A 17,395-nucleotide genomic window follows, 5' to 3' on the forward strand; every position below is an offset into this window, starting at 1 on the left:
TTTAATTTAGTTTGGTAAACAGTGTGTAGACTATGGGTAAATGTTAGGAGAGTCTCAAGGTAAGAGTTCACTACCAGGATTTCAAAAGCTTTGCAGCAGTAGACTTAATACTTCCTATTTCTGTTGTTATGTTTGCGGTTTGGTTTTAGGCTAAGTCCAAACCAAGAGCCTTGAGTATCCTCTACCACTGAGCTTCACTCTAACCCTTGATTGGTGCGTGCTTCAAAATCATATCTATACTTACCATATACCTAGTAACTACTTTAAAAAAATGCTATTTTATTTAATTCTTACAAAACCTTAGAGGCTGAGTATTATCCATATCTTATAGGTTATAACTCAGGGAGGTTATGTAATTAAGTAAGATCTTTCTGCTTATAAGAAGCTGCTATTTGAATTCTAATTTTTTTTCTGTTTCATAAGAAGTAGAGAAACGCCTGCTGTATTACTTCTGCTATTTATATTCCTATTAATTATTCTTGTTATAACAAAACAAGAAAACAAAGCTATGACAGAATGATTTCTATTCTACCTGTCTCTCTTTTTTTTTTTTTTAGATTTATTTATTTATTATATGTAAGTACACTGTAGCTGTCTTCAGACACTCCAGAAGAGGGAGTCAGACCTCATTACGGATGGTTGTGAGCCACCATGTGGTTGCTGGGATTTGAACTCCAGACCTTTAGAAGAGCAGTCGGGTGCTCTTACCCACTGAGCCATCTCACCAGCCCTCTACCTGTCTCTTTTAATGTATGTTATGTGTGTGTTTCATTTCTCTAAATACAATATATTTATAGAAAAAAAAACCCTTTATTTATTTTTAAGACAGCATTTCACTGTGTAACCCTGACTGTCCTGGAACTCTATCTGTAGACCAGGCTGGCCTAGATCTGCCTGCCTCTGCCTCCCAAATACAGGAATTCTTAAAAGGTGTGTGCCACCATCATCTGGCTGGAGAAAAATTTTTTAACACACACACATTCTCTGATTTATTGCTGACCCCTAGTGTTTCCAGTACAAAAAAACCCCCCTAAAAAACCAAAAAAAAAAAAAAAAAAAAAAAAAAACCCAGTTTGTAAAATACCTTTTATTAGGAAAAGCTTCAGACATACAAAATTGTAGACTCACAATAAATTGCACATAATTATCATATCATTTCCATAATTATCAACTTGTTCAGATTTATTTCATTTCTTGCCACTGGGTTGTTTTGTTACAGTCCTAAGTATGCATACATATTTGTTTTTAATTTAATTTGTTGGGTTTGGTTGTTTATGATTTACTTTTACTTTCTATTATTTGTGTGTTTGTGCTGTTTGTGCTTGTGCATGTGAATGAGAGAGAGCAGGGTGGGGAGGGGGCGTGGATATATGCCAAATGTACTGATGCCCACATTGCCCAGAGTTAGAGAAGGTTGTTTGCTGCCCCCCTGTGGTAGAAACCAAACTGGTACTCTGGAATAGCAACAACAGCAAGCACATGTAACTGCTCAGCCATTTCTCCAGTGCCCTAATTTTGTGTGTTAAGACAGTGTTTTACTAGTAGCCCAGGATGTCCTCAGATGCATGGTAATTCTCCTGCATTAGCCTTCCTAGTGCTGCATGTGCATGTGTAAGTGAAACTACCGTGATTAGATTCCTACTTGTGTTCATGAGTGTGTCATAAAACACTGCATTTTTAACTTATTCATATTCGTCTCACTAAACTGAGACTGCCTCAAATCAAGTAAACAGCATGGCAATGATTGATAGAGATATCATTTAATAGGATGATATATTTTCACTGTTTTATGCAGCATACTTTAAGAAATAAGTATTTCTCTGATATTCAGCTCTTCTATTGGCAAATTGCATTAATTAGGACAAAATGTTTGACTTTTACTCAGTTTCCCTATCTCTATAATTAGTAAACTAGATTTAATGATTCTTACTTTTGGGTCCTGTTAATATTACTATATTGCCTTATATTTCCTTTCACATCTGTTCTTTTCCTTTCTTAGCTTCAGAGCTGCCATTAAATTCCTTTTACTATTTAATACTGTATGATTTATTAATTATGTTCCTTTTTTTGCTACATGATCTTTTCTCGAGAATTACAGATCACTTTTAGACATGAACTGTTTTGTGTTTATTTTTTCTCATTTTTCCCAAGTATATTACACCATGTTAGTGTGTCATTGTTAATTGATTTTATTAGTACTGGTCAGGAATTTTGTAAGAGAACTAAGCTAGTAAGACATCTTAGGAAATAGGGGTGCTTGCAGCAGCAGATTTCTGGGACTCACATGGTAGAGGGAGAGAACCAACTCCTACGGGTTGTCTTCTGGCTTCTATTCACACATTATGAATGACACTTATGTACATACATAATAAATAACATTTAAATTTGTTTTAAAAATTAAAGATCACTTAATAGGACCAAAGTGAAAAAAAGGTATAGAATAAATAACTTAGAGACAAAGGGAAAAAAGCTGTGATATTTTCTATTATATATGAATATTATTGCTTAGAGCTGATTTCTTTATTTACTTCATTCATTTTGAGAGAAGTTTTGCTTCGTGCAGCCAGGCTGGAGTGGAACTCAAATATATAGCCCAGTTGACCTTGAACTCCATGCCTTAGACTACCAAATGATGTTTGTTGCAGAAGTGAGCCAACATACCCAACTGTTATTTAGTTATGGGAAAGAGTTTAATTATTAACTACATGATCCTTTAACTGTACGATAGTTACTTAGTATTAGTTAGTTTACAAGCTTGTAAAGTTAGGTTTCATACTAATTTACCTTCTTTCTCCCCCCTTCTTCTTTTAATCAGTTCTCTGAGAGTGTGAGTGGCACAAAATTTGAGGAAGACCATCTTTCCCATTATTCTCCCTGGTCTTGTGGCACCATAGGCTCTTGTATAAATGCCATTGATTCGGAGCCCAAAGACGTAATTGCTAATTCAAATGCTGTATTGATGGTATGATTTGCTTGACTGGGGAAGGGGGTGGTGGAGGTAGGGAAGGTAATGTTGGAATCTGACGTTTTTAAATGAATACTTTAGTCTTTCATATTCTGGCTATGTATAACTTACCTGTAAGTATCAGGGTAATATTTCAACAAAACTAATTTTATGTAGATGTTTAAATTATTTAACCATAGTTTGGTAGTTTAATATAGTTGTTAAATACCATTGAGATCTAAAGTTAGTATAAAGTTGACCAGAAAAACCTAATTATGTGTTTTGAGAACATACTTTATCTTTAGCTACAGCAATCTTCAGCAGCTCTTTCATGGGTATTTTTTGGTCTGTGTAGGACCTGGACAGTGGGGATGTAAAGAGAAGAGTGCATTTATTTGAAGCTCAGAGAAGGACAAAAGAAGAAGACCCAATTATTCCCTTTAGTGACGGACCCATTATCTCAAAATGGGGTGCAATTTCCCGATCCTCCCGAACAGGTTACCATACAACAGATCCCGTCCAGGCAACTGCTTCCCAAGGAAGTGCAACCAAGCCCATCAGCGTGTCGGGTAAGCCATCTTACTAATACCAAGGAGGTTTTTACCATGTATTGCTGATTCCTAACCTCTGAGGTGGAAAACATTCCACTTAATAATATGAGAATGAAATGGTTTAAGCAGAACTTTTGGCTAGTGGGAAAAAATGCATTGCCATTTTAAATAGTACATATTTATATTGTGATTTTTAAATTTTTTGGTTTTTTTTTTTTGGTTTTTTTTTTTTTTTTAGTTTTTTGAGACAGGGTCTCACTCTATATCCCAGCTGGCCTCAAACTGTGGCAGTGCTTCTGCCTTAGCCTCCTGAGTGCTGGGATTGCAGATGTGTACCACCTTGTCTGGCTTATTTTCTGCCTTTCTAAACTGTTTTTCTGTGTTCCATGCAGATTATGTCCCTTATGTCAATGCTGTCGATTCAAGGTGGAGTTCATATGGCAACGATGCGACATCATCAGCACACTATATTGAACGGTAACTATACTCTCATTTCCTTTACTCACAAACTTACATGCACTGTAAAATAGAAAAACTATTACTGGTTGTCCATGGATTAAACCTTGTTAATTTGAGCTGTGTAAAAACTTTCTGAATGCCGGGCGTGGTGGTGCACGCCTTTAATCCCAGCACTTGGGAGGCAGAGGCAGGCGGATTTCTGAGTTTGAGGCCAGCCTGGTCTACAGAGTGATTCCAGGACAGCCAGGGCTACACAGAGAAACCCTGACTCAAAAAAAAAAACAAAAAAAAAACAAAAAAAAAAAACTTTCTGAAACAAATTTTACATTTGGAATAGTGACTAAAACACATTCAGTGATAGTTACAAAGAACATAGAGTCATTATTGCTTTGGCTTCTTTATATCTCACTTTAACTACAGTAAATATAATTCTTTTTAAAGGGACAGATTCATTGTTACTGATTTATCTGGTCATAGAAAGCATTCTAGTACCGGAGACCTTTTGAGCATTGAACTTCAGCAGGTAGGCTCTATATATTTAGCTTTGATTTTTAAAATGTAAAATAATAATTGAGAGCTAAGCTTATGTTTTCTTCTCTCTTCATGGAGGCCAAGAGTAACTCATTACTTCTTCAGAGGGAAGCTAATGCTCTGGCCATGCAACAAAAGTGGAATTCCCTGGATGAAGGCCGTCACCTTACTTTAAATCTTCTAAGCAAGGAAATTGAACTAAGAAATGGAGAGGTAAGGGAACTGAAACTCTCAGCAATAAACTCTCAGACTTCTGAACTAAATCTTTAGCTATATCATTAGGCTTCTTATTTTAATTTAAAAGAGATTCTGCAGGTATAAAATTAATATATATATTTTTTATTTATAGAATGACTACACAGAAGACACTGTAGATACAAAGCCTGATAGGGATATTGAGTTAGAGCTTTCAGCCCTTGATACTGATGAACCTGATGGCCAGAGTGAACAAATTGAAGTAAGTGCCTCAATTGGATAAGTAGTGGCTTTGTTCTTTTGTAAATTAAAATACATAAAATGCTGTCATATTGAAGGATTAACATTTTATTTTCTCAGGAAATTTTGGACATACAACTTGGTATCAGTTCTCAAAATGATCAGTTGCTCAACGGAACAGCAGTGGAAAATGGTCATCCAGCCCAGCAGCACCAGAAGGACCCAGGAAAGCCGAAGAGACAGAGCTTAGGTGAAGACCATGTGATTCTGTGAGTGTTAGACAGACCCTTCATAATCAGAGGGTAGAGGCGATCAATACGTAGAGGTAGATGTGCTGGTAGATTTTTTTTTTTTTTTTTTGCCTTTTTCTATTTATGGGGAAACCTTGTATAATAAAGTAATGATTTGGTCAGTCTGTGTTTTTAGAGAAATTTGAACTAGTAAAGCAGTTTATTTTAAAACCAAAACTCAATTTGGGGATGAAAGTTCTCTTGTCCCTAACATCAGGTTATAGTTCTTCAATTTGACCAAACTTGAAGATCATAGGATGGAAAAATAAATCCTAGATTATTTCAATATTTGGGAAGCACAGGCAGAATCTGCTCTTTACATTCTCTAAGTTGTCATGGACTCCAGAGCAAGACAAACCACAGAGTCTAAAAAACAAACCACAAGGGGCTGGAGAGGTGACTCAGCAGTTAAGCGCACTTGTCTTTTGTAGAAGGCTCAGGTTTGGTTCCTGAGCCTAAGCATCCACATGGTGGCTTATGTCCATCCATAACTCTTGTTTCAAGAGATTCAACCCCCTCTTGCAACCTCCAAGGGCATTGTACACATGTGGTGCACATACACTACACGAAAGCAAAATACTGTATACATAAAATAAATCTTATTTTAAAAAACCTTAAAAGTAAAGCAAACAAAAACCCGTGCTGAAATGTTTCTTGTTTTAAAAAATCTTGTTATGATGTTCTTGGTTATTATATTTCTATTTTGTATAATTTTTGCCAAATATTTGGTCCTGGTCTTAAAAATACTGATTAGATGACACAAATTATCAAGTTTAATTTTTAAATTTTGAAAATATGACCTTTTTAGTGACTTGTAATACTTTAAAAATTATTTAATTTTTATTTATTAGCTTTTATGTGTATGGGTGTTTTGACTGCATATATGGCTATGCATGTGCAAGCCTTGTGCCCAAAGAGGCCCGGAAGGACATTGCTTCATCTGAGATTCGGGTTACAGACTGCTGTGTGGTTTTGGCTGTTGAACCCCCAGGTCCTCTGGAATAGCAGTTGTGCTTTAACTTCTGAGCCTTCTCTTTAGCCCCTATTTACTACATTTTTTAATAAAGAAGATAGGCTTTTTCTGTGGGCTTAGAGTTTGAAGTAGCTTTCAGAGAGCAAATGTGATAACTCTTAAATTGTACATAAGTTAATTTGCTTTCACTGTCATTTTCTCTCAGGGAGGAGCAAAAACCAATTCTGCCGGTAACATCTTGCTTTAGCCAGCCACGTCCAGTGTCTATTAGCAGTGCAAGCTGCCTCCCCATCACCACATCTGTCAGTGTTGGCAACCTCATTCTGAAAACTCACGTTATGTCTGAAGATAAAAACGACTTTTTAAAACCTATTGCAAATGGGAAGATGGTTAACAGCTGAAAGGAGGCTCAGCTTTCAAATCTGTGACCACACCATGGAAGCATTTACACTAGCTTTTTATATATATAATATATATTATATAATGTATATTTTTTTTAAAAAAAAAGATATTACTGGGGGCATCCATTTCCTGTGGACTCTTTGATACTTCAAGCCCTCTTGCATTAGCATTATGAAAAAAAAAGAAAATTTACTTTACTAGGGTAATGTTCACTTTCCAGAAATTGTTGGAATTTGGACAACATTTAACTTAAGCTTCAAGCAGCTTTTTATGAGTTTGTAGCAATCCGGTGCAGTAACTGAGCCATTTCCTATTTTAAATGGCTTCTACAGTAAATTAACAACTCAGTTATTAAACTAGCAGGATCCTACAATGATACATCTAGTGAAAGTAGAGTTAATTAACTTATTTCTATTTTATGTTTCACTGAGAGAAATTTCCATCTCATTCCAGCTGCTTTATTTATCTTTTTCATTGGACTTTGCATGGATTTTTCTTTCTTTTTTTGTTTTGTTTTTCCTTTTCTTTTCTGTCTTTTTTTTTTTTTTTTTTTTTGAGAGTGGAGTTAGATGTTCTTACCATAGAGTTTTACAGGGTTATAATAGCTTTCTTTACTGCATTATATGTAGAAGTGTAGTGCAGTGCTTTTATCTGTAGCATTTAATTTTTTAATTTTCCATTTTTCAAGAATAGTTTCTGCTTTGTTAATATTTATACACAGGCTACTTGTTGAAGTAATTAATTAAAAATATAACCAAGTGCCTAAGTCTTTCAGCTGATGTACTAGATATTAAATTCTCCTAAGTTATGCAGAATCGTTTTTACAATTTTGATAAATTATGCACTAATGTAATGGCAATTTTTTAAAATGCAGATTTAAGCCTGTACATTATTGAATCTGATGACTTGGCAAAAGAATCAGGTGCTTTCAGCTTTCTTGAGAAAACCCTGTATGTAGCGTTTGCACTGACTAACAAGATGGTATTGCTGGGTCTTTAATTTAATGAAATTAATTTGGGTGTTCATTGCATTATTTAGTTAGATATTGTTTATTGTTACTTCATGTTGGGTTTAATTTTCTTGTTTTCTGACTGTTAGGTTGATAAGACTTTGAACCATGTAGTAGTAGAAACATTGGCTAACATTACCCATACTTAAAAACATGAATAATTTCTGCCCTGCCATAATGTGACTGAAATTTTCACTTGGCATCTGAAAGTATGCAGTATGTTCAACCAGCCCTGCCCCAGATTTGTGGGTAGTAGTTTATTGAAGCTTAAATTTCAGTCAATATTTAAAAACAAAAGCAGGGCATGCCTTTCTGGTAGTAATCTAATAGTTTGTCTTTTTGTTTTTCTTCCATTTCTTTAAGATTAGTTTGACTTTTATTATTTTTTAATTAACTTCTGTGAAGTTGTTTACTCTGAAAATTGTACTGGAATATTTTAAGCCAAGCTGATCTTTCACCAGGTGTACTGTATGTAAGGGCTTCTCCTGCTAGCAAAATGCTTAAACAGGATCATGTTATTGGTCGTCTGAGCTATTTAGTTATTTTACAAAAACCACAGCATTGTATCAGAGAAGATTTTGATAAAAGTTTTGTGCACATTTCCAGGGGTGGGAGGGTTAACATTTCCCTGAAATTTCATGATTGGAATGAGTAAATACTGGTGTTTGATACCTGTCTTAATGAACATGCTCATAAGGTGACTGATACGTTGTAAATAATACCTGAGAAACAAAGGGGTAGTTTTGATATTCTGGTGTCAGTATGGAAGATCTTACACATTTATTTAATACTCAAGTGTATGAAGATGTTTGTTTATAACATAACAGCACAGTAGCCTTGACTTAGTTTTGTTTGGTTAGTACTGTACCTTTTTGCCATGGCCAGTGCTCCCCATCCCTACAAAGACATTTTATTTATTTTACTCTGTAACCTGAAATGAAGAGGAACAAGAGTTTTAAACCATGTTACATTAACTTATTTCTGACATTATAAATTAGCCTAGGATATTACAGGAACATGATTGTTATATAATTTATATCAGAACCTTTCTATAAATATGAGCTTATTACATTTGAAATGCTTCCAATGTATTTTTCTTTTCTTTCTTTTCTCTCTTCTCTTCTTCTCTTCTCTTCTCTTCTCTTCTCTTCTCTTCTCTTCTCTTCTCTTCTCTTCTTTTCCTTTCTTTCTGTTTGTAATTCCAAAAAGGTTATGTAAACCAGTCTGTCTATTTCATGGATATTTAATAGTGAGATCTTCCATGTTGAAGGTAATGTATTTTTTTTTAAGATTTTAAAATTGCTATTTTGTTACAAAATAGAGACCTATTAACAGTTGAGAGCTCCTTATGTGCCCTCAGGGAAAGAACCCTCTGTGCAACAGAACTACACGAACATCTTCAGCACTTTCTGAGGGTGATTATATACTACATAAATTGATCTTGTGTATTTAACCTTATCTTTTTAATTTTAAAGTTGAAATTTTGAAACGTGGTTGTGCTCTTCTGGAGGGGTTGGGATGCTTAGGTGTTTGCCTACTTGTTCAGTAAATTGCATTTCATCAGTGTATGTGTACACCTGCCAACCTTATTGGTGTGTCTCAAACATTTATAGGAAAATAGTGCTTGTCTTGCAGCAGATGATCCCATAAAACAATAACTTCTAATTCTTAAATGTTTACTCTTTCTCACTAACAACATAGGAATTGTTTCTGTGTTCACATTATTCTGTATTGCATCTTTTATGTGGTGACAGCTTACTGTCTGTTTTAGTGGGTATAATTTGAAATATGGCTATTGGATCTCTGCCACTTAAGAAGAAAGAACAGTTCCTCTGACCTTTCTTCAAAATGGTACCTCCTGATGTCACAGAGGAAAATAGTACAAACAGATCTAGAATGTGTTTTTTTAAATTGGGGCAATCATCACTTTGACCCTTTACCAAGATGACATGACGAACACATTTGGAATCAGAGGCTACAAAGCAATAGAAGAGAAACTTTGTAATGTTGGTATCTAAAATGCTTGTAAAGCCTATGGGTCTAATCAGGAATCAGTAGTATGAAGTCTGAAAAAAAGCAGGGAAATGGTGTAGGTTTCCTTATATTTTTTCCCTGTCAGTTTTCTGAGTCCCAATTCCTAGTCTGTGTGTTGCATTCAGATGCTGTGAATATATCAGTAGTTTTGTGTGGGCTTCTTTTATTTTATGAATTCTAAGAGTTCTGTGTATATTTCTTCTAGTTGGTACCTACACAAATGAGATTGCTTTGCTTTTGCCACTATGACTTATTTCAGTGCCATGCAATGAGTCAGAGTGTGTAGGGACATTGTACATTGTAGTTTTCAAGAAAAGGTATCTCTTAAGGCCAGTGGCACTGATTCTGCTTTCATAGCTACTTACTCTAGTAAGAGAATTCAATGAAACTTCATTTAAAAACTAAAATGTCCCATTGGTATGGATCCTAGTCACTTTGACCCAGATTTCAAGTTGATGCTAAGTTTACAAAGCACATCCTTATTTTATATACAGAAGATTACAGAATGCAGTGATTTGTAGGACCTTTGAGTGGGATCATTTAACTATTTGAAAAAAATTGTTTAAAAACCATCTACCCTATTTTTGCATTTTAGATGTGTTAAAGCCCATGTTGTCTTTTTAGCCAGGGATAGAACTTGTAACATTCAGATTCGGTATGTCAGTTGTAAATCTGAGTATTTCTTCCCTTGCATCTTTGAGTTATTTTCTAAGCAGACTGTCACCAATATTGATAATTAATCATTAAAGAGAAAAGTTGCATTGCAGCTATATATTAGTGTCTTAGAACTGTTCTTTTGTTTTAGTGAATAAAGAGTACCAATGGGATCACTTACTGTTAACTCCTTCTACTGAAGGGCCCCTTCTGCAAGCAGAACACAAATGAACATGCTCAAGGAGTATCCCGTTTTCTAGAGATTAAGTTTGCTAGTAACTCCTTTACACTAGCTATTTCTTTGTATCCCTTTGCTGGCAAGGGAGTACAAGGAGTCAAACCACAGATCAGAACACCCCACATTTGAGTGGAGACTTATTTTTACTCTAAGGGGAGTTATTCCCCCAAGTCTGAAACTGGCAATTATTTTTTTTTCTCTTACATAAAAATTTAAAAATATCCCCCAAACCAGTGGAAAACAGACACTGGCTGCACTTAGTACTGCCAAGAGCCAAGGTCATTTGCACATATTCCATCAACCTGTCAAAAATTAGGCCTCACTTTATAACCCAAGGCATGGAAGTGCATGCATTCTCTTAGCTGGGCAAACAATTATACTGTAGTTGTGATACAACACATGTGGCTTTTATTTGTACTGCACATACCCACTGTACAGCCACTTGGGAGTATCGTGGTTAGCTTGCAGCAACTGCCGTCTGCATTTATACTGTTTATTGCATATTCTTTTCCCTGGAAGTGAAAGAGAAATGTTTTTCTTGTTGCATTGATTACATTTTATAAATTTGCTTAGCTGGAAAGTTTGGGAAAAGAGGCCTGTTTGTCAATTGTACAACCGATTGTGAAGCTTAGTGTGAATATTTTTACGTCTGTATTAGACATTTTCTTTGCAAATCTATTGTTCGATTGAAATGTAAATGAAATTAAAGATGGTGTACACCCATCATGTAAAAAGCAGGCACCATCTCTAAGATGGATTTAATGCTCATTTTTAAGGCATATACTCAGCTTCTATTTAAAACTATAAAATAATTCTGTACAATGAAATGGGGAATATATATGGGAATAAATTCTATTCCATTTATTTCAATTTGAATTTCCAAATTGTAATGTTTCCCTTTGTGCTATAGGAATAGGATTAAATGGGGGAAGGCTAGGACTTATAAGGCCTGTATATGGGGGGAGGGCAGAGATGGAACAATGAGGGTTGTGATGATAGTGAATAGCAAAGAGTGAATTCTGTGTGTTTTTGCTGTAGCACTGAAGTGAAGAGATATTAGCTTTGGCTGTTCACAAAATAGAGCATCATGATTTTCAGTGTTTGAGAGAAAATTGATGGAAAAAGTTTGCAGTACTTGACATGTATTTGCATGCACAAAATAAAATTATTTGTCCACCTTAAAAGTTGTTTTCTTAGTGTCAATGTTAAGTTTATGGTATGTTTTAGTTGTCCTGGTTTTCTTGATATATCTTAATAAGACTAGAAAGACACTACTAAAGTAGGGACTTAATTGGTCACCTACTTCATTGGTATATCATTGGGAAGTAAATAGACCCAAAGAAGTTGAAATATTTCTTAATTCTGTCTGACATTTCATTCAATAGAGAGCACTTTCTAAATGGGGGATGGTGTAAAATAGATAATACTGAACTTACAGTCTTTGGGACAGATAAAGAGAAATGCATAAATAGGACCAAGTCATTCTGTAGGCTTCAGAAAAAAATTTAAAGATAACCTAAATCAAAGCACCATTTTTAATGACCCCAGAGTACCTTTATTCACCCAGCTGATGTGTCCTAAGCCCCCATCTCTCCTGGTCTTTTAAGACTAGGTTAATGAAATGAGCCCTTTCCCTGGATGCTCATAGTGTAGAAATGGGAAAGACCAGATTGACTAGCTCTGATAGCTACATACAAAGGGGCCAGTTGTTATGTTGAGCAAGAGGAGGTGCTTCTGTGAGAGACCCTCTGGCTAGACTTTAAATCTTGCACAACCTTTTACCAGTAGCAGATTACCTTCCTGACCCACTTGATCTTTACACCTGTTTTGTATTTTCATTGTTTTATATTTGAGATGTTATATAATTTGCCAAAATCTTACAATCAGAAACTAATAGAGTCAGAGTTCTGCTGTCTTTCTGTCTCTCAAAAAGGCAATGGCGAGGGTAGTTGGATCCATTTTCAGTTAAGTAGAAAGTGATGAGGAGATGGGGCTGCACTGACTAATAAACAGCCAGTTCCAGAATTCTAAGTGTTATACTGTAGATCGTTGTCACCATTTCCAGACAAGAAAAGGGATACAGATACTTTTGAGAATTTTCCTAAGTTTTCACTGCTAGAAGAGGTAGATGGACATTGAAAGCCATGGAAGTTACATAATCTGAATGATTTAAGGTTTTAGAAAGGATACTTTGGCAGTGATGTAAAATGTAGCTAGAGATAGGCCAGCAAGGTGACCAGGTCAACACTGTAGGTAAAAAGTGTTGACTACATGACCAAGCAGGGGTAGAGGAAGAGATGAGCTTCAAGACTGGGGATAAGGGAGAACAACCGACAAATTTCCTATGCAAAAAAAAAAAAAAAAAAAAAGATGAGACATCTATATATTATTAGGAATTAAAACTTGTTTAAAAATTACAAACTAAGGACAGATATAATTGTTACATGCAGTCTTGAATAAGCCACAGAGTGACTTCAGAGTATAGGAAAAAGGAAGAAAAGCCATGAAGAAATAAATGATCCAGGCAGAGAATGGGAGTTACTACAAGGGTAGGTAGGATCTTGTGTCGCTCAGGTTGTCCTCAAACTTATAGTTCCCTGAGTGCTGAGGTCATAGGTTTATACCCTTGTACCCAGCAAGAAAGGAAGTGTCATGAAGGAAATGAAATTTCAGGGAGATTTATGGTTAATACTTGTTGAAATAATTATATGCTTCAGTAGGACAATGGTGATGCACACCTTTAGTCCCAGCACTTGGGAGGCAGAGACAGGTGGATCTCTGAGTTCAAGGCCAGCCTGGTCTACAAAGTTAGTCCAGGACAGCCAGAACTTCCCAGAGAAATTTTGTCAATAAACAAATGAATAGACGGAATTATATGCTTAACAGAGTAGCTCAGATGCTCATATGACCAGGTCTTCAAGTCTTTTCTCAAAACCCAACCTCAGTGAGGATCATATGTAAAGTAAGGAAAGGTGTAGTTTAAAATAGATACCTAAGCCCAAGAGAATGGAGATCAATAGAAATATTTTTTAAAACTGTATTTTTAAATAGTTACAGATTCAGAGGAAGTCACAGAAAGTACAGACATTACCATGTACCCTTTACATAGTTTGTCCCATGGTAGTATCCTACGTAACTAGTACAGTATCAGAACCAGGAAACTGATATATGCAATCCATAGACCTTATTTACACCTCCTCAGTTTTGTATGTATTCACCTGTGTATGCCTACCCATTCAGAGGGGTGTATAGGTGATTCTTGTGCAATTTTCTCAAGTGTGAGTTTGTGGAAAGGCCATTGCTAAGATGACAGAATTGTTTTCTCTCATTCATTCTTTTAGCCCTTTAGATTCATGTTGTTTTTCTTCCCATACTCTAAACCCTGTTCTCCATCTTTGTAATTTTGTCACGGTGACAGTGTTCTAATAAATGAAATTATACCATATGTAATCTTTTGAAATTGGCTTTTTTTTTTTTTTAGTTCAGCACAAGTACCTTGAACTCCATCCAAGTTGTTGCATGTATTAATAGTTTGTTTCTTTTTATTTGCTGAATAGTATACCATGGTATAGATAAACCGTGGTTTGTTTACCCATCATCCATTAAAAGGCATTTAAGTTGTTTCAATTTTTTCACTACTACAAATAAAGCTGCTATGGACATTTATGTAAATGCTTTTGTGTGGATATAGTTTTATTTCTGAGATATTGAGAAATATACTGGTATTCTTATCTACTCTGAAGATCATGATTTATACCCTGAAGCTCAACTTAGATGAATTCCTTAGAAATTCAATTTGTCAGGAATGGTGAGATTTTTCAGTGGGTAGAGAACAGGTTGCTTTCCCAGAAGACCTGGGTTTAATTTTCCAGCCCCCACATGACAGCTCACAACTATCTTAACTCCAGTCCCAAGGGATCTGATGTCTTCTGGCCCCCACAGGCAGGAGGCACTCATAGTGCACAGACATACATGTAGGCAAAACACCTACACACACACACACAGTTTAAAATTTTAGAAAATTGAGTGGGTGAAAATGGATACATGACAAATTACCACCCAAACAATAGCACAGTAGCACTCTCTCAGATTCTGTAGGTCGGGGAGTTGGATGTGACTTAAAGTGGTCCTCTGAGTCTCTTCTGAAAGCAATCCAGAAGTTAATTGTCACTGCCATCATCTCACTGCTCCAGTGGGGAAAGATAAGCTTCCAAGTTCACTCCCATGATGGTAGCATTTTCTTCCTTAAGAACTTTGGAATAAAGGCCTCAGACTTGCTGGCTGTTAGTTGGAGACCAGTCTGTCAGTTCCTTGCCAGGTGGCCCTCTGTAAGACAACTCATGGGAGGAGATTGGATGAGATTGGCTCATCTAAGTGGCAAAACAAAACAAAAAAAGCCCAACAACATAGAGCAAGCAAAAGTACCCTCATGTCAACATCACTGACCTGCTATGTGGCTACAGGAAAGCCTGTCCTAAGGTGTTCCTCTAGTGTCTTCTTACTGAGAAAATTCTGTGGTGTCACTGTAGAGCAGGGGAAATCTTTGAAGAATTGTGACTGTTATCTAGGAGTCTAGATTGAAGACTAAATTGGTACCTGAGAGGCAGTAAGTTTGTCAGCCAAATAACTTACAAACTACCTATCATGGCTCTGCACCTACTAAGGAAATTGTGTTAATTACAGAAAATATTTCTACAAAGAAAATGCCAGACCCAGATGGTTTCTTAAGTAAATTCTATTAAATACTTAGAAATAATGCCAATTTTACAAAAGATCTTAAGGGGAGGAGTTAACTTCCAACTAGTTTTATTAAACCAGATGTCTTTTGGTTCCTATTTCTGTGATGAAACACCATGACGAAATGCAGCTTAGGGAGGAGAGGGTTTATCTCACAACTCTCAGGTCATTACATCACTGAAGCAAATTAGGACAGGAACTCAAGGCAGGAACCTGGAAGTAGGAACTGAAGCAGAGACCATGGAGGCTTACTGGCTTTCTCACTGATTTGCTTTTTGCTTCTACACCATAGGATTACCTGCTTAGAGGCATGCCACCCAGAAGGGTCTACCAGGCCAATCTCATGGAATCATTTTCACAACATAGATTCCTTCTTCCCAGATATACCTAGGTTTGTGTCAACAAACCCGGATACCAAAGTAAACGTGATGATAAAACCAGACAATGACATTACTAAAAAGTCTTTGTGATTACAGATACAAAAATTCCTTAATATGTCATATACATAAGGATTTTTGTATATAAACATAAAATGTAACACATCAAGTCCAAACGTGGCTTATTTCAGAAATGCAGGATTGGTTTTGAATTTGAAAATCTAATTGAGCATATTAACAGAATAAGACTTTTTTTACTTTTTTAACTTTTGGAATTCTCCCATTCATTCATATATTTATATATATGCATTCATACACACACACACACACACACACACACACACACACACACACACACACCATTCTGATTGCAGTTTCCCTGCCCTCTTCCCTTCCCAGCCCCTCCCCACACCTCCTCTCTCCTCCAGATCCATTCTTCCTGATTACCTTCAGAAAAGGGCAGGTCTCCCAAGGATACCAATCAAGTGTGGCAATAAGACTAGGTACGTCCATAACTGAATGAGGCAACCCAGTAGTAGGACAAGTGTCCCCAAAACAGGCAAAAGAGTCAGAGACAGTCCCTACTTCCCACTGTTAGGAGTCCAACAAGGGCACCAAGTTACACAATCATAACATATATGCAGAGGACCGAGGTTAGACCCATACAGGTTCCCTGATTGTCAGTCCAGTCACTGCACGCCCCTATGAGATCTGTTTAGTTGTCAGATTAAGGATTTTATATTCTCCTATAGGGTCTCTTAAAGATTTTAAAGATCCGTGTATATTTCTCTCTGTGGGTGTGCATATTATTGTGGGTTATTCACCAGGGAAGACTGCTTGGACGTGGGTTTAAGCCAGTAGGTCTTCATTAGCTGGCCAGTGACTACACTGGATGTTTGGAATCCCAGCATAGCTCTGAACCTTTCTCAAGATAAGCTTTTAAACACAAAAACATGCTCTTCACTAAACAAGAACAGTTATCCAGAAGTGAAACTACAGAAGGCAAAAAGAAAGGTTAGTACATTAGAGACTTCCCATAACTCTTGACTTTGATGGATTAGGCCTTTGTTTTAGTTTTGGCAAGTGAGGCTGTCTGTGTGTTGAGTTTTACAGCCTAAATGGTACTTCCACAATGTAACTGTATTAAGTCAGTTGTCCTAAGGTCTGGGGCCCTGTTATAATATGAAAACAGGCATCTGTGAAACGTGTCAGGTCTCCTGGAGCTGGTCTTACGAGCAGTTATGAACTGCCTGATGTGGATGCTGAAAACTGAATTCTGGTCCTGTGCAAGAGCAGTATGTGGTCTTAACGACTAAGTCATCTCTCCAGCCCCAAGTCTCTTAAAATTTAATGGAGCTCTGTTATAGTCGGCATATACAAAAATAAGGAAAACACAAGCTTTCTTATTAAAAAAATTAAGGGTTTTATTTTATATGTTTAAGTGTTAGCCTGAGTTCATGTGTGTGTAGCTTGTATGTGCCAGGTGCTCAAGGAGATCTCTGAACCCAGATCCTCTGCAAGAGCAGAAAGTACTCTTAACAGCTAAGCCATCACAGCCCCAGAAATGTTCTTAAAAACAGATTTTCTCCTTACATTTCTAAGAGTGGGGGTTATTTGTATTTTTAGTGAAAGTAGTATTAAAGTTAAAACCCATACCGAAGATACCATTTTAAGGTTGTTTATTCTGGATTCCAATTAAAAAAGACATTCAGTTATAACTAATGGAACATCCTCCCCAAATAAAAAGAAGGGGAAAAAAGA

The 17,395-nt window shown here is 36.3% G+C and overlaps 1 protein-coding gene across 4 annotated transcripts in view; it reads left to right on the forward strand.

Moving 5' to 3' along the window:
- The window catches only part of Rc3h2 (ring finger and CCCH-type domains 2), a 60,629-nt gene extending 46,437 nt beyond the window's left edge, over positions 1–14,192 (forward strand). For 3 of the 4 annotated variants that reach the window (XM_085834962.1, XM_085834961.1, XM_085834963.1), the window contains 8 exons: positions 2,816–2,962; positions 3,300–3,513; positions 3,888–3,972; positions 4,396–4,477; positions 4,564–4,698; positions 4,835–4,942; positions 5,041–5,189; positions 6,389–14,192. In XM_085834962.1, coding sequence (XP_085691088.1) covers positions 2,816–2,962; positions 3,300–3,513; positions 3,888–3,972; positions 4,396–4,477; positions 4,564–4,698; positions 4,835–4,942; positions 5,041–5,189; positions 6,389–6,584 — 1,116 coding nt within the window. In that variant the 3' untranslated portion in view covers positions 6,585–14,192. The remainder of the gene's footprint in view (positions 1–2,815; positions 2,963–3,299; positions 3,514–3,887; positions 3,973–4,395; positions 4,478–4,563; positions 4,699–4,834; positions 4,943–5,040; positions 5,190–6,388) is intronic. The other variant, XM_085834964.1, reaches the window with a different exon arrangement.
- Positions 14,193–17,395: the final 3,203 nt, after the last annotated feature.

Source organism: Mus caroli, unplaced genomic scaffold (assembly GCF_978045245.1).
Source record: "Mus caroli unplaced genomic scaffold, Mus_caroli_1 scaffold_2, whole genome shotgun sequence".
Lineage (NCBI taxonomy): Eukaryota > Metazoa > Chordata > Mammalia > Rodentia > Muridae > Mus > Mus caroli.